Below are 20,119 nucleotides of genomic sequence, written 5' to 3'. Positions count from 1 at the left end.
TTATCATTTTTAGATGGCCTTAAGCCATATTATTGTAATTAGTTCTCTTTTGAGACATTCGATGTAATAAGTGTGTGATTAAAACTCTATTATAAATCCTCAAGTACTGTGCATGTCAGCATTACCGATCCAGGGATGACACTGATGCACATAGACTAGACTGTTTTAGGTCTAGTCGCTACATAGCAACAATACCAAAAAATGCATGAATGGAACTATGCTTCATAATGGAGAGAACAAATCATTATAATCAATACCTGGTATCTGACTGAAGTGCTTAGCTACTAACCTTGCCTTAAACCTTGCGGGCTCACTAGGAGACAAACCCTCCTTTCTTTTGAAGATCCATTTGCACCGAATGGTCTTATTTTGTTTAGGCAAGCGCACAACATCCCATGTGCCATTTTTCTCAACTGACTATGGCTCTTCCTACGTAGCAGTAATCCACTTCTCATGGTCACCGGAAACAACTGCTTCAGTGTATGTGGATGACTCATGGATGTTCTCAACATGTTCTGCACAACTGAAAGCATAATGAACAATGTCACACTCTTCAATTAGGCGTTTAGGTTTCTTAATGACTCTCTTGCCCGTGCCGTATACAAGAGACTGAATTTGTCGCTACAAGACAGGGGGTGAGTGTTGCACAACATCATCATCATGAACCTCTGTATCTGGAGCATCATCAACCTGTGCATCTGGAGTAACATCATTATCCACAATTACATTTTACTCCTCATCAAGTTGCTCCACCTGCACAGTAACTCGTTGAGGCTCTACATCAAAAGTATCTGTTGACAGATCATCATGATACATACCAGATCCATTGAAAACAACACTCTTGCTCACAAAAACCTTAAAAGTTCCAGGATCCATAACATGTATCCTTTTACTCCTGAACCGTAACCAACAAACGCACACCTAAGAGCTCTAGGCTCAAGTTTTCCATTATGAACATGTGCATATGTGGTGCAACCGAAAACTCTCAACTGTGAATAATCAGCCGGTGTACCAAACCATACATTGATGGGAGTTTTCTTATTAAGTGGAATGGATGGTGACCTGTTGATGAGATAGAAGGCGGTGGAGGCGGCTTCAGCCCAAAAACATTTGTCCATGCGAGCATTGGACAACATGCAGTGAACCCTGGAGATGATGGTTCTGTTCATGCGCTCAGCCACAGCATTCTGTTAAGGAATGTATGGGACGATGTGGTGCCTGACGATGCCCATGTTTCTGCAATAACTGCTAAAGCTTTTGAATAGAATTCCATACCATTGTCAGTACAAAGTATTTTTACCTTCCTCTCAGTTTTCCTTTCTACCATAACTTTCCAATCCTTAAAGGCATCAAACAGATCATATTTATTTTTCAAAAAATAAGGCCACACTTTTCTAGATTAATCATCAATAATGGTAAGCATATTACGAGCACCAGCAAGCGAGGGTTTATGGGAACATCCCCACAAATCAGCATGTATGTAATCTAATATACCTTCTATGGTATGAACAACATTGAACTTTACCCTCTTGTGCTTACCAAAAATGCCGTGCTCACAAAACTCCAACTCACTTACACTTGCAGCCATCCAGAAGTTCTCTTCTGGTCAATTCTTCCATCCCAAGTGTAGTCATATGCCCAAGACGCATATGCCAAATATTAGTTTTATTGGATTCATTTCACCTATCATATGAACGAGGGAACCTTTTGTTACCTTCAGAACTCCACCTGAACTGAAGTGCTTGTACCCTTTGACATGAAGAGCACTCAGCGATATGAGGTTTCTGGCCATGCCGGTATGTGTCTCACATATGTCAACGTGTGTATCATGCCGTCATGCATCATGATCTGAACAGAACCAATGCCCACAGTCTCATGTGGGTTGTTAGCTCCCATACGCACAACATCTCCACTCTATACAAAATCATAAGTACTGAACCAATCTTTGTTACAGCATATAAGAAACGAACAGGCAGAATCAAGTATCCATTCATCATGACATGAAACACAACCAGCAAAAACAACTAAAGCATCATATGAATAAGACTTATTACCAGGTGTAACATTGACCTTACCATCAGCATCGGATTTGTTTTTAGGTTTCCACGTACCGTTCCTCTTCTCCTTATTTTCCAACTTCCAATAGTCATCAATGAGGTGATCCTCTTTCTTATAATACATACATAATTTTTCCTTCCCAAATCCTCTGGACTTCAAACGACCTTTGTCGTTCTTGCTTTTATCTCTGTTGTTGTTGTTGTTGTTGTTGTTGTTGTATTTTTTCTGCTCAGGTCTGACTCGTACCTGCAAAGCTTCTCCTTTGGACGATGATTCATCAGATTGCAACATATCTTTCATCTTTTCCTTCTATTGCAAGGCCTCGTGTACTTCAGCAACAGTTAGTTCATCACGGCTATATAATATGGTATCTCAAAAAATTGAAAAAGAACTAGGCGAAGAGCATAAAATAAGAAGACTAAATATTCATCATCATACTTTACGTCCATAGCCTGTAAGTCAGAAACGATCTCCTTGAAGATCGACAAGTGGTTTAGCACCGAGCCACCTTATTGCAACTTGTGCATGAACAACTTCATCTTCATGTGCATCTTACTGGTCAGATCCATGGACATGCAGATCGACTCCAGTTTCAGCCAGAGAGCTGCTGCAGATTTCTCCTCTAGCTCTTCGTGCAAAATATTGTTAGATAGATGAAGATGAATCAGAAACATAGCCTTACAATCTTTGCGCTTCTCATCCTCAGTCCACGCCTTCGGTTCTTTTCCACCGAAACCATCTAGCGCCTCATCCAGATAGGGATGCGCCAGGATAGCCCGCGTCTTTACCTGCCTCAAGGAAAAGCTCATGTCGTAGTCCGGCATCGGAAGATCGAACTTCATCGATGCCATGTCGTCAAAAACCCTAGATAGAAACAAGGCTCTAATGCCACTATGAGAGATACGACGGGCAAATCAATACGACGAAGAACAAAAACAAGCAGGAGACATGAGATTTAACATGGAAAACCCATCCAATATGAAGGGGGAAAACCCACGGGCACCAGCCAGCAAATCTTCACTATATAGGGGGAGATTACAAATGCCGGGGATTTACAACTGATCAACTTATCTCGTGCGGCGGCTTACAAGAAGTATGTATAACACAGGTGACCTAGGTCAATACTGATCTGCTCCGCCCAAGCCTACCGGAGACGGGCTTCGCTCCGCTCTCTCGTCAGAAGTTAGCATTTCTCTTTATATACTTGAATTTGGAGCATAACATAACAGTACCACATTTCTGGTATGAACTACTCGGGAAAGTAGTACAATAAATTGTTTTGGCTTCATCCACTCTTGTTCTTATTATGCCTTTCCTCAAAGACACGTTAATTAGTTTATTTACTTTTTTTCCTTAATTCACATTTTAATGTTTTGTTGTGTACTGATAAAAGGTTGCCTTGATTTTCCATTTTTGGTGCGGGTGAGAACATATGTTGGTTGCTATCCTCTTTTGTTGGCCGTGTTAAGAACGATTACATTGGATTTAATAAAATGCATATATAGTTTGATTCATCATAGCCTTGTAGGTAAAGGTTTGGTACATGTGGTGATCAAAATCTAGAAAACCATTTTCACTATAAATTCTTAGTAATACTAGATGGTCTAAGATGGCTTCAGATTATTTTTGCCGTTTCATATGTTGTAGTTTTTCTTCACAAGGACAAGGGGGCTAAGTTTATTGTGTGTTGTATATTTCTCGATGTAATGTCACATCACTTTCTTTCAATTTTTCTTGATAGTCCTTAGTTACCAGTGTATGATCAATTGTAGAGGTAGCACTTAGTGCTCTCTGGGATGAGCTTAGTTGGGTGTCAGGCCAAGCAGTGATGGCAGCTTGACGTTCTAAGAATCTGAATCTGAAGTGATATGATTTTTATTTCTATGTAGCGATGCATGTGCTTTTAACTATATCCGAAGAGAATGATAATTGATTATTGTATTTAAATTTACGACCTTCCTTGCAAATGATTTTGACTAAGAAGTTAAACAACTTCAAAAATAAATGATAATTTTATTTAAAAGTAAACAAGCAAAGTTCGAATTTTATTTGGAGAAATACACTTTCTTCCTTATTTTGTTTATGTGATTTCTGTTGCGGTTGGTTTGTTTTTCACTGAGTTGAAAAGGTTGGAATATGTGAACATAATCAGGTGTATAAGTGGTGCGCTAGATGGCTATATTGTTTCTCTAAACTTGGTTAGCTTAATTGCTTGAACATACATCATGTTATATAAAAATTTAGTTCTATGTATGTCGTATGTGGTTTTCCAACAGTTCCTTGAGTTGTGGACAATCTCTGGTTATTTTTGGTTTTAGTTCACAAAAAGATATAAGGTATGGTTGGAAAACAAAGGAGCAAGAACAACCTATAGTCAAAGGAGTACAGTAACAAAATACAAAACTGAAAAAAAAAACGGTCAAATTCCTCTTTGCTCACAAATAGTGACGACCCATGTCATTTTTCACTCTTGTAACTACAGAGTGGATCTATTCTATGCCGACATAACCATTTTTGTTAAATGTTTCCTATTGAATGTCAACAACTACAACAACTGTTTGTCGATAAGACCATAAATGTTTTATCATGGGAGCCTCCTTCTTATTCTTGAAGCATCTTGTCATGCATAAATTTGGCGATATTTATAAATGAGAGGAGCTTTTGTGTCTATATTTTATAACAAGTGATCATTGGAGTCCAGAGTTGGAATATGTGCACATGACACTGTCTGGTATTAAAAACTAAAGTGTATATCTGATATTGGCTTCATATTATTGGTGTTAACAAATAGTTATTTGTGTCCATGGCAAAGCACGGGCATTCAACTAGTCACTAATAGAATGCATATTTTAGGGACGATGACATGCATGCATGTTTGTATCGACAATGTCTTGTATGAACTGCAAAACACCGCCATGGCAACATTTTTTAGTGGGCCTGGTTAAGTTACCAGTGGCGGGAAGAATTCCGGTATTTAAGTTACCAGTGGCAGGCCCAAAACAAGTGACCGTCACTAGTAGCTACTAGCCATGCCCGTGCGACGGCATGCCGTGCCCTGTCGATACATTATCTGTATATATGATATTTTTATCTCATGTGGTGAAAAATAAGAGCTTATAACTTTGTAGTCACACAAAAGCAAGCTATGCACATGGCCAATTTGGAAAGGATACATTTATTATCACCATGAGTGATACATCTTGCAAGATGGGAAGTATACATTGTCATTTATTTCTAGCAAGACTAAACACATTACATTCATTGACAACTTATATCATTCTAGTGGAGCCTCGTGGATTGGTATTTGTAATGAAATGATACAAAGATTTTGAAAACTGTTGCACGCGACCTATAGGTGGCTGAGTGCCATTGTAAGAAATGATTGGATCATCAGTATATGGACGCTGAGAATACATACACAATAATATTATGTCCGAGAAATTATCACATGTCTTACTTTGTCTTGTGAATTTATTTTGTAGCGCAGTTACCTAATGACGTGCCATAATAACTGCCATTGCTTGGTTAGTACTTTTTGTGACTTCAAACTGCATAATAGTTATGATCATTGATGGCGATTTCATAGTGAGCACATATTAATTCCAAGGTTGCTTAAGAAACATTATCCTAAGGTGCATCTAGTGTTTCAGCTAGTTGGACGTTGAACGTAATCTGCCTGCTTTCAATTCTCCTGGCATATATACAAACTTGTATTTATAGAACGGATTTGCTAATTTACACTCGACTGTTTCCCAATTCGTTGTCGTTCAATTTTTTGTCTGTTTGATCTCGCGTTTAGATTCGCGCTCGGTCCTGCTGTTTTGTGCTGGTTTTCGGGTCGGTTTTTTTATCAGGCACGATATTCTCCATCTGCCCGTTTTCCTCGACCCGGCCGAGCCGCTGCGCACGGTAGGTTTTTGTCCTTTTGAATTTGGAGCGGGATGTCGTTCCCCTTTCTCATTTGGATAAGGCGGAGGGAGAGAGAGATCGAGCGGCGGAGGAGGGCAAGGCGATTCCTCCTGTTCATGGCGATTTGGAGCTCATTCGCCGCAGGATTCTGACTTCATCCTCTTCCTCTCTCCGCTATCTGGTTGGTCGCCCTTGTCTCTCGCTCTTTTCCCCCTGCTCATGGTGATTTCCTCCTGTTCTCGGCCGTGTAGTTCCAGATCTAGGTTGTTTTTGGTTTCGTGGATCCGCGCTTTGTGGTTTTGTTGGTCCGCGAGATGTGCATTTCGGTGTCGTGGTGTTCTAGTACGCCATGGTTGTGCGCGTGAGTTTTTTGGTAGGAGTCTGCAGTGTGCCATGAATAGTCTCCATGCAGTGGTCTTCTGTTTTTGTTGTGGATGCAGCCCAAATACCGCGCCCCTCGCCAGTTTGGTTGTCGTCGTTGTTGTGTAGATTAGGTCTCGTACAGTTCCCTTGTGCTCTGGTGTTAAACCTAGGTCTCGTTGGCGCTGTTAGGTGTATTTTCTAGTTTTGTAGCTTAGCATACCCCCGCCGCCCCCAATGACAGTACTCAACCCCATGAATTTCACTGTAATCCCCCCAGCATTTTCCCTTGCTCTGTATTGTCTGTCTGATTCACATTTGTATTACCCCCTGTTCTACACTGTAATTTTTCTTCTTCTGAATTTGTATTTCGATGTATCCCTGATTTAGACTGTATTCCCCTAGTTTCCGTGTTGGTCTTTTATGCCTGATGAATTCTGTAATGTATCTCTGAAGTTCACTGTTCGTAGTATGTTTGACTTACCTTTGTATGGTTGATTTATTGTATTTGTGGCAGAGCTTACACTGTATTTCATCCTAGTTTTGCACTATAATTCCCTAGAGTTTTCTAATGTAATTAGCATGGTTGAGTAATTCACTTGCAATGTAAATCACCGGAGTTTTTCAGTTTATTTCCCTAGAGTTTTATACTATAATTAGCATGGTTTGAGGACTGTAATTGTGGTAGGGCTTACACTGTAAATCGCCAGAGTTTTACAGTGTATTTCCCTGTAGTTTTACACTGTAACCATAGGGCTTGCTCTAGAGTTTAACAGTGTATTTCCATATAGTTTTACACTGTAATTTGTATGCTTACAATGTAATTCCCTAGAGTTTTTCACTGTAATTTGTATGGTTTGAGGACTGTAATTTTTGTATGACTTACAATGTAACTCATCAGAATTTTACACTGTATTTTCCCTAGAGTACTACACTTTAATTTTTGTGCTTGAGGACTGTAACTTCAGTATGACTTACAATGTAATTCATCAGACTTTTACAATGCATTTCCCTAGAGTATTACACTGTAAATCCACCCAGTGTAATTACAGTGTAATTGTCCGTTTCTTACAGTGTAATAAACCTTTCGCGGAGCTATTGAATGATTTGATTGATTGATTTGGCCTTCCTATCAACTATCATGCCCAATAATTACAGTGTATTTTCATTCCAGCATTACAATGTAATTTTGCCTAGTGTGGTTGTCGTTGTTGATGTGAAGGTAGGCGTAGTAGGTATTAGGTTTCAGTGGTTGATCCCTTAGCTTTTTGTCTCTGAAGATTGAGTTTTGGTTTGTAGCCCCTGTAGCCTCTGGATTTTGGTCATGTTGTAACGTTTTTGTCTAATGATGTTGTCTCATTATGTTGCTCATGTCAAGCTTATCTGTAGGTCGTGGAATCGCCTCCTGATTTTTGTTGTTGCGAGCTCTAGGTGTTTAATCCCCCTTTTGTACCATGAATGTTGGTTAAGGATCTTCAGTGTTATTTTTACACTGCAATTCATGTTAGTCTTACAGTGTATTTTTGTCCTAGTGTTACAATGTAATTTCTCTCAGTTTTCACAGTGTAATTGTGCTAGTTTAAAGTGTAAATCCACTCAGTATAATTACAGTGTAATTTTCCAATACTTACAGTGTAATAAACCTATTTTTTTTCTAGTGTGTTTTTTGAGTTTTAATTGGATGCATTTCACTGTTACTTAACTTTTCTTTTCCTTTTTGTGATCCTTCCTTTTTCTAGGTTTAAATGGGTAAGCTGCGGAAAGCTTCTCATCGGGATGTTCCTTTAGTATCATCTTTAGAGAGTGGAGATTCTGGGGGTGAACCATCTGTGCCTAATGATTTTGCAGAAGATGGTTGTTACCCTGTGTCTATGGTAATTATTTATTTTGTGCTTCTTTTATTTTTAGTTTTATTGCCACTTATTTATTTTTGGGTTGTCTTATTTTCTTTATTGGTTGTTTCTGCAGAAATTATCTGATGACGAAGGAGGGCTTGACAAAGCTCTTCTGAAGTTCTATCTTAATCAATATGTTTTATTTTATCTAGGACTTTTCATTCTTGTTTCATTTTTGACATTTTTTCTTTTCTCTTGTTCGATAGTTGTGTTTTCCTTATTTTTTCAGAAAGTAAAATGCTTGAAGAGGAAATTATCATCTGCTTCAAGGAGGAATGTGGTTAGTTCCTATTTACTCTGATTTCAGTAGTTTTTTACTCGGTAAATATTGTGTGCTTATTTGATGTTTTTTTGTGTTCTCACACTGTAGTTCATGCACTTACCCCTCAAATTTTGTATGTGTGTTTTCACTGCATTTTTGTAAATTTTATTGTGATTACTTTTTCAAGTCCAATTCTTAGTAACTGTACTTTTTAATGTATTGCAATGTATTTTTGTACTAAGTAATAGTAATCTGAAGCAATTATTTGAGTGGTTGATATGTGCTTTCACTTATGTTTTTTTTGTGATTTTCTAGTGTAAGTCCAATTCTTTAGTAACTGTATTTTTCTATGTATTGCAATGTGTTTTTTGTACTAAGTAATAATAATCTGAAGTAATTTTTTCAGTGGTTGATATGGTGTTTCACTTTTGTTGTTTTTGTAGAGGCAGAAACGCTCTAGTGATTACCCTTCCTGTGCTACTTTCACTAGATATTATGGGAAGTTCTTCTCTGGTCTTGTTGATGGACTGTGTTCTAGGTATCATGGTGTTGTCCAGAGATATGGCATGGGATGTCTTTTAGAGTTTGTTAGGACCGAGGTTCCCCTCGGGTTGATGAAGTGGCTCGCCAGTAGGTTCGATGTCCCTTCATCTGAATTCCAGCTCAAAAGGAAATTTATCCCAATGACCAAGTATGATATTCATGACATCCTCGACCTTCCAGTAGATGGTGAGCCACTTGTGTGTGATCCTAAATCCGTCCGTGATTTTATCCTCTCTCTCACTTTGACTTGACCAGTATTCCTCCCGTGTCCTTCTTTGCAAACAAGCTAAAGTCAACAGAAGTCGAGTTGCCTGATGAAGATGTCTTTATTTGTTTCATGATTGTTGCTTTTTCATCATTCCTTTGTCCCAACTCTAGCCTCGGTCCTAGCCCAAAGTACCTACATATCTTCAGGGATTGTCCTTTCGTGCGTAACTATGATCTGTCGAGATTTGTTTATGAGTGGCTGTTGAGTTGCATAAAAAAGTTCAAGGATTCCACTAAAGTTGCTTCCAAAAGATCAGTGACATTTGGCGGTTGTCACTATGCTTTTGCTGTAAGTCTTGTTATTTTTCTTCTTTTTTCCTTTTGTAAGTTTGATTTGACATGTTATAGTCATTTTAATCTTTTCTTTTGTTCTTATTTTATAGGTTTGTTACCTTGACCAACTTAATTTTGGTCTTCACTCTGTCCCTGATGTCAAGCCTCAGATCCTAGTATGAAAAGGTAACAAAGTTAAGCAATTTTCAGAGCTTGATAGAAACAATAGCCGCTCTTTTGGTAAGAGGCCTCTAAAGCAGTTGTGTCCTTCATTTCATTTGCAGGTTGGTTTTTTTTCCTGATTTGTTTGTATATTTTTTCTTTGGATTTACTTTCACTTTTTGTGGTTGTCGATGTTACTCTGTATGTTCTAATGCCAACTTTATTTATTTTTTTGTCGTTGTAGCAGTCTATCGAGAAATCTTCAGCAAGCAAGGATGGTGATGTTCCCCTTTGCAACACCAAGCTTTTTGAAATGAATGCGCAGAAATCATTTGGTGCTCGTTTTGGATTAGAGGTTAGCCTATTTATGAGTTTGATATTTATGCTCTTTTTGCCTTTTCTTTTTGCTTGTTTAATCTTGTGGGTTTACTGAATTTTTTTCTTTTTCAGGCTGCTCAGGTAGTGATAGACCTTGTTCAAGCTAGGAACAAAGACAAGCCTAAGATATGTTTAGAATGGTTAGAATCTCTTGTAATTGATGTCTTGGACTGCATAGCGAACGCAGCTTTGAATGCGAAACCTATTGCTACACCAAAAGTTTCTTCAAGCGATGTTCAATCTCTAAACAACTTCTCTTTTGGTTAGTTCCTTCCTGATGTTCTCTTTATGTTGTCTCTATTTCTGAGTTATGTAATTTTTTATTGTATGATTGTTAGTTTTTTGCTCATGTTAGTGTTGTTTCTTTCTCTTTTTGAAGGCAATAAGTTTATTTCTATTCACTCTTTCATCCTTGAAAGAAACATTGAAACTATTGTCGAAAAGCCATCTCCTCAAGTCCAGCACCCAATCCCCAATTTGAATGAAGCTTCTACTTTTGTTGCTGGTGTTATTTCGGATGGGGATTTTCTCAATCCAGTAGTATTATCTAGTTCATCTCCAGTTCCTAAGGTGTGTGTTGAGGTATTGTCTAGTAAAAATAGTTATCTTTTTAATTGTTTGATGCATTTAGACTAATCTCTTGTTTTTTCCATATATTTTTTGATAGAGTGTGGTGAATGAAGCTAATGCGGAAGGTGCAATTCCAATGGATCCTCTATCTTGTGGAAAAAGTGCTTCTGATGCTATAGGTTTGATCTTTTACTTCTTTTTATTTTGTATTTTTTGTGTTCTCCTATGGGTTCTTCTTTTAGATTTTTTTTCTTTGTCGTTCATGTGTGCTTGTATTTTTTTTCCTTTTGTAGGTATATCCCCTTCAACAATGCAGTGTCCAATTCCTGCTATTGGTTCTTCGCTGATGCATTCAGGTCATTGTGTGTTTAATTATTTCAAGGGTGTAGTTTTCATTTTATTTTTCTTTGTAGTTGACCCTCTTTGTGTTTTTTGTGTAGCTGGTCCTGATAAAAAGTGCGAGCCCAAGGTTGTTGTTACTGATTTTCAAAAACCAAGTTTTGCTGAATTCAGTCGCTCTCTTGGTGTTCAATCACACCCTAAAGTTTTCATTCAACAGCACAAAGTTAAAGAGGGTGACTCTTCTTTTGGAGGACTATCGCCTCTGGTTCCTATTCGTTTGTCGCAGCGGTTCCACAATGTGGTTAGCTTCTACCTCTTTGTTTGTCCTTTTATGCTTTTTGTTCATTCGAATTTCCCTGTATTTCAGTACTGATTTTGTATGTTTTATTGTTTTATATTAGGTAGATGATGTTGAGTGCTCTTAGTATGATGTTGAAAGATTCTTGAATTCGCTTGATCCACCAAATGTTGACGTAATTATTTCTGAATTTTAAATCTTCTCTTCTCGTTTAGTAGTTGGTTTTTGTTTTTTACTTCTGATTGTTTGTTTGTTCCTTTTTTCTGTTTCCAGGATTGCATTGAAATGGTGACCTTGCCTCCTTCTGAAGTTTCAAAGTCAAATTTCTCCTCAAGCCACCTTAATGATCAGGTATGGTGATTTTTCTTTATGATTTTTGTCTATTGATTCTTTTGTTTTTATTAGTTTATTTATAACGCCATGTTAATCTATTGCTTTTTCTTGCATGTTTTATCAATGTATGTTAAGAAGCCAGTAGACGACGTTCAAATTGTGGGGACTTCCAGTTTTGTTGATAGATGCAAAGACCTTTCAAGGTCTAATGATGTTGCTTACAACAAGCTTAACAACTTCAACTTGACAGAATCTCAATCAATTAGTCATTTCCCTAAGAATCAAAAAGTAATGACAATTTTTCTTCCTTTCTCCCCTCATGTTCATCTTTTTTATAATGTAGTCATCCTTTTTCCAATTGTTTACCTAATGTCCATCCCTTTTTATTTTCCTTTTGCTCCATTTTATGTTTTCAGGCTATTGCTAGTTCAGAAGTAGAGATCTTGTCTTCCGGGAATGCCTCTAGAGATCTTTCTCCTGCTCAAGTTCCTAAAGCTCATGGCTCATCTTTTGTTGTTCCTAGTGGTTCATCTGGTGCTCATCCACCTCGCAGGATGGTTTTACCAGGTAGATATAACTCGGATTCTTATGTTGCTCAGGGTAACAAGTTTCCTGTTTCTGCTAAAGAAAGGCGTCACCTCCTAGCAATGGTTCAAATTGGAGACCATGAAAGTTGGTGCAAGTACGCTTTTCTGGCCTTGTGTTTTTTCCTTTTTTTTGAAATGCCTATCCAATGCTGATGTTTGACCTTCTTTTTAGACTGGTAGGGTTTGTAGTTGTCATTTTAGTAGCTTCCAAAATTTACTAGTTTTTCCAATGTGTTTTACTTGTTATTTTGATTTTATTTTTATCCACAGGTTGACTTTATTTTTTGATTGGGTTTTATTATATTTTTTTCGCTAGGTATGAAGCAATTCGATATGACTGATCCTACTGTAGTTACCGTAATCTTGCAACTTTGAAGTCAAGAGAACATGTGGATAATTTCTTGATTTTGTGCGTTTGTCGTTATCTGTTCAAACAAGCCCACCCATCGGTATCAAGGAAACATTTCTTCTTCTCTTATATTGGGGTATGTTGTATTATGTCATTCTTTTCTTATTTTGTGGCATTTTTTATATAAGCATTTGAAGTCTGGTTATTTTCTTTTTTGATTTTCTGATATGTAGTTATAATTTTTTTCTCTTTTCAGGAAACCATTCTAAGAGGTACTGATGTTGATATTGTAGGCAATGCATTTACTGGCGCTAAGTGCTTTCCCAATGTGGAGAAGTAATCTGGTTAGTTGTTTTATGCTTCCTTTTTTTAGTGCGGGTGTCTCATTATTCTAGTTTGTCTTTTTAGTTATTTTTATTTCACTGTTGATGTATAATTTGGTCTGTCTTTGGTCTGTAGTTATTCTTTCCTATTGGACAGGAGAAACACTGGTTTACCTTGGTTGTTTGCTTGAAGGAGAGGGCATTCGCATTTCTTGATTCTTTGTACGGGGCAAAGGATCATTTTCATCTGGGAATTCATGATAAATTGGTAATCAAAACTATTTTTCCTTTAGTGATTCATCCCCTTTATTTACCAATGTTCTTGCCCTTATGTTTATTTCATCTTTTCATATAGATTGAAAATTTCATAACAATCTGGGATCAGTTTGTGACTCCTATCCTACGTACTCGTATCGACTTTGAGAATTTTGACATTGTCTACCCTACTGTTCCACAGCAAAATAACTGGTATTTATATCTCCTTTTCCTTTTTGGGTGTGCCTTTTGTCCAATTTTCTTCCTGGGTTTCTTATCGGTTTGGTTTAATTTTTCCTTTTAAGGGAGGATTGTGGTGTTTTCACTATCATGTATCTGAAGCACTGGACTCCTAGGACCCCAATTGGCAATATGTTTGGCGCAGCCGATGTTGATAACATAAGAATCAGATTGGCAAACGAGTTGTATTTCAGTGGATTCAACAGTGTCGACAAGACATTTGTTACCCACTTCTTCGATGATGTGAGTTCTCTTTGTATGCTTTCTTTTGATTTTTGGTTTGATGTGTTTTATTCTTATTGAAGAAGATTCAAGTCCGTTGTCTTTTCTTTTGTACAGGTCAAGGCTTAGGTTTTCCTGGAAGATGCATTTTTGTGACATTGAAGGCTTTGCTTAAAACTAGGCTTTCCAAGAAATTATAGATAGTAGTACTGCTGGCAATGTTTTTTGTCGGTAGTGTGATTAAATCCGATAAATTTGTACGCTTTGGTCTAGTTGTCATGTCTGTGTGTTGGATGGTTGTTCTATTTTTAATGTCGTGAATCAGTGACTCTTTTTAACAGAGAAGTATGAGAACAATGGTTTCTTTATCTCATTTGTTTTACTTGTTGCTTTTGTTCCTTTGTGATTGTTTGATTTATTTTTATTTACTGTATTGTTAAGCATGCTTGCTTCAACGGCAGTTAGACGTTCTTGGGTAATCAAGGTTCATTTCCCCCCAACATATTCTTTTGCTTGTTTTTCCCTTTAGGTGTTTAGTATATTCTGAACATTTTTGTCCCTTTGTTGTTGTTGCAGGGTTGGTTTAATTCTTTCTTAAGTCCCCCAATAATTAAACTCAAATTGTCAAACTTACAAGTACAATATCCAGGTAAAAGAATGCTTGTTGGGCCTTTCATTTTTCCTTTGTGTTTAATTTTGGGTGTGCCTTTTCATCATACTGGCTAGTATTTTTTTGATTTCCAGTATAATTTCCATGCTTAGTTACTGTATTTTTTTAGTAATATTATAGTGTAATTTACCACATATTTACTCTGTGTATTCCCATGAATTTCATGTAGGTTTTCCATTTCTTAGGCTTCTTTCCCACACTGTAATATTATACATTTCTTAGTTCAGAGGCATTGCACTGTAAATCTCTGGGTTCTTACAGTGTAAGTTCTGGGTTTTTACAGTGTAAGTTCATGCGTTTTTACAGTGTAAATCGTGGGAAGTTACAGTGCCTTTGTCACTGTATTTTCAATGTAAATACCTACTGTAAATCTTGGGTTTTATGGTGTATAAGTTATGGGTTTTTACACTGTAAATCCTGGGAAGTTACAATGTAAAATGCCCAAGAATTTTAATGCAAATTCAATTGGCTTTTGCACTTGATTTAGACTATATTTTCAATGTATGTAAAGCCCACTATAAGGTCAAGTGATTTTACAGTGCAATTCTAGGGTACTAATGTATATGATTTGGTATTCACACTATAATTACCCCAGATTTTACAGTGGAACTACCTTGGAATTCCAGTGTAATTTCATTGTTCATGTCACTGTAATTACTGTACGAAGCATGCAAAGATTATGTAATTTCTCAGATTTACAGTTTGATGTTGATATGTCTTGTAGATGAAGAAACTCCATCCTCATTTGTTCTTGTGGATCATCTTGTTGATTTTGCTCTGTTGTCCCCCAATTATTCACGGATGTTCTTCCTCCTTGCTCCTCGTCAGGTACATTCCCCTCTCCCATGTGTTTCTGGAATGTATTGTATGCTACTTTCCATTTTTGTTGAAATGTATGTATTGTAGTTTAATTCACTCAAAACAGATTGAAATTAGGTAGCAATCCTCTCAATCATAGTACAACAATGAATTAGAAATTAGGTAGCAACACTGCTATCCATCATAGTACAAAAACGAATTCGAAATTAAGTAGCAACACTATTATCCATCATAGTAGATTCTTTGTTCACTAGTAGTTTTTTCTATCACTTTTTCTCCTCCTAGTCATCTTTTTCTTTCCTGCCTTGTCATTTTGTCTTTCTCATTCCTCATGTTCTGGTCAATTGTTTACTTCACTTCTTCCGAAGGGTTCTGCTATAGGGTTGTGTTGTGCCGTTGTGTTGCCCTTCTTCTTGTCATTGTCCCTCTGGTTGCTTCTTTTGTTATCTCCACTTGTATCCAGTGAGTGGTATTAAATTCTATACTTTCCATCAAGTAGAGTTCATTTAAATACATTTTTTACTTACATTTCTTGACACTCCTCGGGTTCGACTGCTTCGGTTGTTTCCCTTTAGGCTTGTTGTACTCCTTGTCAAGGTTCGTGCAATTATTTAGTGTGTGTCTCTCAGATCCACAGTGTGAGCATTTGTAGAACTTGTTTTGCTTTATTGCTTCACCAATAGTTAGCATCCTTGGTCTCCCTTTTGTTTTGGCTACATCTGGGTCTTGAATTGTGAATGATGATGTTGTTCTTTCTCCCTCTCCTGCTGTTGGTACGAATGTAACTGTTCTTGTTGTTGCACTCTGCCCCTCACCAATTGTTTCTTCTTCGTCATCCATTTCCTGTAACCTTTTCTCTATCCTGTCTAATTCTCCTAGGAGATACTCATACTTCCTCTTCTTCTTTGAAGCTATTGATGCCACATGCACCAATTTCCTTGCTAACACATTGTACCTTAGTGTGGAGTTCTCAACTGTAACAGTTGGTGTCTTTGTAATATCAAGCTTGTAGTCACTCTTCCTCCATCTGTCAATGATGTATTTTTATGGTATCTTCTCGATGTTGAGATGGATCATCACTCGAAGTATGTGTGAGCACAGCAGACCATCTTTTTGGAGCGCGCAACAGATGCTAGAGTATTCTTCTTCTTTTAGTCCCACTTGCACTAGGTATAACCTTTTCCGGAGTTCTTTCATAGGGTAGTTTTCAGCTTGTGTCACAATGTAGTATTTGTCCTTTTCTTGCTCAAAGACATCATCCTTGTTGTGTCTGCCATTTTAAACTGGAATTTCCTAAATATTCCAATGTTGTGTAGCTCATGTGCTTGCCTTTCTATGTTGTATTTTGACCAAAATGCTTTCTGTGCAACTTTCTTGTTTCTACAAACATGGTCGCATTCTTCTTCCCTGTCATGCACAACATCAAGTATCCGGTCATACTCTCTCAAAAAGCTAGTAGCACCAAATTTAGCTCCAACCCCTTTTTTGAAAAGGGAATTCGTTCCTTCACTTCTTGTTGTAGTTTGTATGAATGGGAAGAATTTGTCCTTGAAATACACTGGTATGAACTTTTTCCTGTTTTCCCACATGTCGTTGAAGTACTTGATGTGGTGAACTTGATATTTTTCTATCATTTCTTGCCACTGTGTTTCAAATTCTTCAACGGTCAAGGAGTTGTCCACAATGTCCTGGAAATCTTCGTAGAGGCCCTCATTAGCTTGGAAGCAGGGCCCGACTTTCTCCTCTACCTTCTTCTTTATGTGGAAGAGGCAGCTCCTATGTGTCGCATTAGGAAAGACTTTTTCAATTGCTGCTTGCATTGCCTTGTCCTGGTCTGTAATGATCGATGTATGATGCTTCCCTCCCATAGCCATCAGGAATTGTTCAAACAACCACGCAAATGTTTCTTTTGTCTCATTGATGATGAATGCACAAGCAAACAAGTATGTGTTGCCATGCGGGGATATCCCCACAAAGGGTGCAAATAGTAGGTTGTACCTGTTTGTTAGGAATGTAGTGTCAAAACTGATGCAATCACCACAAATGTCATACATCATTCTTGACCTCACATCTGTCCAGAATAAGCTTCTCACTTTATTATCTCCATCAAGCTCAAACGAGTAGCAAAATCCAGGATTTTTTGCTTGCTTCTTGTTGAACATTTGCACTACTTCCATCATGTCAGAATTTGCGATATCCCTGTTTATTGTTGCTGCATAGTTAGTCACATGCTTTTTTGTGTAGGGAAGATGAGCCATTCCTCCTCACAAGTAAGCCAGGACAGCAACAATCCTTCTTGATTCCAGGTTTGTGTGCTTCAAAACCCTTATCAAGCACTTCTCTTCATCTGACATGTACTTATGAGACCTGAAGAATCTACTATTTGGTGTTAATTCATGGTTGTGTACTAGCTGTTGTCTTGTAATTTCCCATAAGCCTCCTTTCTCTGATATGACCATCACGACTTTACAATCTGTTTTAGCAATGACTATAGATTTTCTCATGGGCACTATGTAGTCCTTCTCTATTTCCTTTGTCTTGCCCCACTTGTTGTACTTCATAGTGATCCTTTTCACCTCATTGTTACTTTTTCTGCTTGTTGTTCTTGAGATTGCTACTGTAGCCACTGAAAAGCCTGCTACTTTTGAGTAGAAGTTGAAATATTCCTGTGCTTCCTTTGTTTTGAACTGCATGCCTAAATGTGGCTTGAAATTACTGCTAGTGTTCATGAGATTGCCTTCTAATGCAGCATCTTGTTCATTTTGCAGGAACCTCTCAATGTCTTCATCAAGGAATTCATCCTCTGCATCTTGCCCAAGTGAGTCTTCTTGTTCTTCTCTATCTCCTTCTTCATTGCTATGGTCTGCGCTTGAGTTTGTTTTAGCTCCTGCCCCTCTTATGTCGACATCCTCAGGCTCCTGCAAGTTTAGGGTTTTGTTTTAGTTTTTTTTTCCTGATATACTATTTGAACTTCATATATGTTCATCGTTTGTTGTTTCTGAAATTTTTGCAGTGTGTACCTGTTGCAGATTCAAGTTGTAGAACAGGTTTCTGTCCCATGGATTAGATTCTCCTCCACCATCTTCACTTTCTGCCACTTCATGATGCAAGTCTCCCTCCAATGTCTGCAAAGTATGCTAGTATAATGAATGTTAGTGCATTTTCTTTGGTATTTCTTGTAATTGTTATTCAGCAGTTATCTTGCTTACATTGTTGTCTATTTCTGTGTTGAAACTACCATCTACCTTGCTCTTGTAGTTCTGCTGAATAGTTTCCACAACATTCGTTGATGCGTCTCCAGAATGTACCTGCATGGTTCACCACAACTTATAATTTAGAATTTTTGCTATCATTTTTTTGCAGTAGTTGTTTTTTTGTGATTTTTTGATTTTTTTTTACCTTGTATATAATGTATGAATGTAGGAGGGCAGTGAATGACAATGTATCCTGCAGCATAATACATTTTTAGTAAATTTTTCAAACATAATGAAAAAGCTCATTCAGACGTAAATGAAGGAGCACAGTGAATGAAAATGTAGGACGAAAAGTTTAGCTACTGTATTTCACATTGAGTATCAGTTCTTCCTGTGACAGTCTCAGTAGGTCATCTTTAGTCAGTGCCCTCATCATGCTCCTCTCCTGACCCATTTTAAAAAGAAAAATGTCAATGTTAGTGTAACCATGAGCAACCAAGCATTTTTTAGTGAGATGCCGGAACTTTCAATGTTCTGTCTCCCCTGTTTTTAATGTAGCTTATGCTCTCTACTTTAGTAGTTTGGTTTTATAATTTTTTCTAGCTGTTTTACACTGTTAGTTCCTAGGTTCTAGTATTTTTGTACAGTGGGATTTACAGTTTAGTAAAACTTTCTAAGTACATGCAATTTACAGTAGTATTTTCACTGGAAATTTCAAGTTATTACAGTAGTTTTAAGAGTGTACTTGTACTGGAAATCAGTAGTTACCTACAGTAGTTTTTACACTGGAAATTACAAGTTACTTACTGTAGTTTTTTACACTGGGATTTTTATTATAAAACATTGTAATTACTTTGGGAAACTATTTACAGTAGTTTTTACTGTTGGATTTACACTGTAAAAATTACAGTGGAAATTACAAGTTACCTACAGTAGTTTTCACACTGGAATTTTACACTGCAAAGCATGATTTTACAATGTAAATTATAAGTTACCTACAGTAGTTTTTCACACTGGGATTTTACACTGTAAAGCATGTAATTACACTGGAAATTACAAGGTACTTACAGTCGTTTTTTACTGTGGTTTTTACACTGTAAATCATGTTTTTACTCTGGAAATTACTAGTTAATTACATGTTACTTACACTGGGATTTTACACTGTAAAAGCATGATTTTACACTGAAAATTACAAGTTACCTACAGTAGTTTCCACACTGGGATTTTACAATGCAAAGCATGTAATTACATTGAAATTTACAAGGTACTTACAGTAGTTTTTTACTCTGGTTTTTACACTGTAAATCATGTTTTTACTCTGGAATATACAAGTTAATTACATGTTACTTACACTGGGAAATACACTGCCAATTACGAGCTACTTACACTAGATTTTTCTAGGGATTTACACTGTAAATTGTTCATTTTCCCTCTGTAATTTTTCTTGTAAGTTTTCTGAATTTCTTTTCACTGTATTTTTTCCATTCGAATCATTTCAATGCTTTTCAATGTATTTTTTCCATGATGATGTCAATGTAATTGATCACAGAGTTTATGTAATTTCCCAGTAGTTCATTAGATGTTGATCTATCTCTTTTTGTAGATGAAGAAATTTCCTCCCTGATTTGTTCATGCGAGAGGGGCAGAGAGAAGCTGGTGAGCAGTTGAGATGCTGACCTGTGGTTGGTGATGCTGATTCCCCTCTGATGATCTTCTTTCTTGCTGCTCGTCAGGTACAACATCTCCTTCGATTCTCTTGTGATTTCTGTTTGACCTCCCTTCTTCTTCTTCTCCCCCATCGCCCATGGCG

General features: G+C 37.3%; 2 protein-coding genes across 20 annotated transcripts; one reads left to right on the top strand and one right to left on the bottom strand.

Moving 5' to 3' along the window:
• Positions 1–5,930: 5,930 nt before the first annotated feature.
• Positions 5,931–14,008, top strand: LOC119307978. 19 transcript variants are annotated; one of them, XM_037584091.1, is made up of 21 exons: positions 5,934–6,148; positions 8,067–8,201; positions 8,296–8,502; positions 8,928–9,583; positions 9,678–9,851; positions 9,977–10,084; positions 10,180–10,369; positions 10,487–10,689; positions 10,775–10,856; positions 10,971–11,033; positions 11,118–11,146; positions 11,237–11,320; positions 11,591–11,668; positions 11,786–11,938; positions 12,067–12,332; positions 12,554–12,722; positions 12,843–12,930; positions 13,046–13,177; positions 13,265–13,377; positions 13,470–13,647; positions 13,744–14,008. In XM_037584091.1, exons 6-16 carry the CDS (start codon positions 10,043–10,045, stop codon positions 12,576–12,578), a joined length of 1,215 nt encoding a protein of 404 aa, XP_037439988.1. In that variant the 5' UTR covers positions 5,934–6,148; positions 8,067–8,201; positions 8,296–8,502; positions 8,928–9,583; positions 9,678–9,851; positions 9,977–10,042; the 3' UTR covers positions 12,579–12,722; positions 12,843–12,930; positions 13,046–13,177; positions 13,265–13,377; positions 13,470–13,647; positions 13,744–14,008. The 19 variants fall into 19 exon arrangements, with proteins under 19 accessions (XP_037439991.1, XP_037439990.1, XP_037439987.1 ...); XM_037584079.1 differs by having other exon boundaries at positions 5,937–6,148; positions 8,928–9,213; positions 9,406–9,583; positions 11,118–11,320; XM_037584078.1 differs by having other exon boundaries at positions 5,937–6,148; positions 8,928–9,213; positions 9,314–9,583; positions 11,118–11,320.
• A 1,752-nt stretch (positions 14,009–15,760) lies between these two features.
• Positions 15,761–20,115, bottom strand: LOC119307980. Its single transcript, XM_037584096.1, has 6 exons — positions 19,987–20,115; positions 18,683–18,754; positions 18,515–18,562; positions 18,325–18,423; positions 18,136–18,240; positions 15,761–18,033 (listed from the first exon to the last, which is right to left on the bottom strand). The coding sequence occupies exons 1-6, from the start codon at positions 20,113–20,115 to the stop codon at positions 17,380–17,382; spliced, it is 1,107 nt and encodes a 368-aa protein (XP_037439993.1). The 3' UTR covers positions 15,761–17,379.
• Between the last annotated feature and the right edge of the window lie 4 nt (positions 20,116–20,119).

This window comes from Triticum dicoccoides, chromosome 5B (genome assembly GCF_002162155.2).
Source record: "Triticum dicoccoides isolate Atlit2015 ecotype Zavitan chromosome 5B, WEW_v2.0, whole genome shotgun sequence".
Taxonomy (NCBI): Eukaryota; Viridiplantae; Streptophyta; class Magnoliopsida; order Poales; family Poaceae; genus Triticum; species Triticum dicoccoides.
The sequence above is the reverse complement of the archived record's forward strand: the minus strand, read 5'-3'. Positions and strand labels throughout refer to the sequence as shown.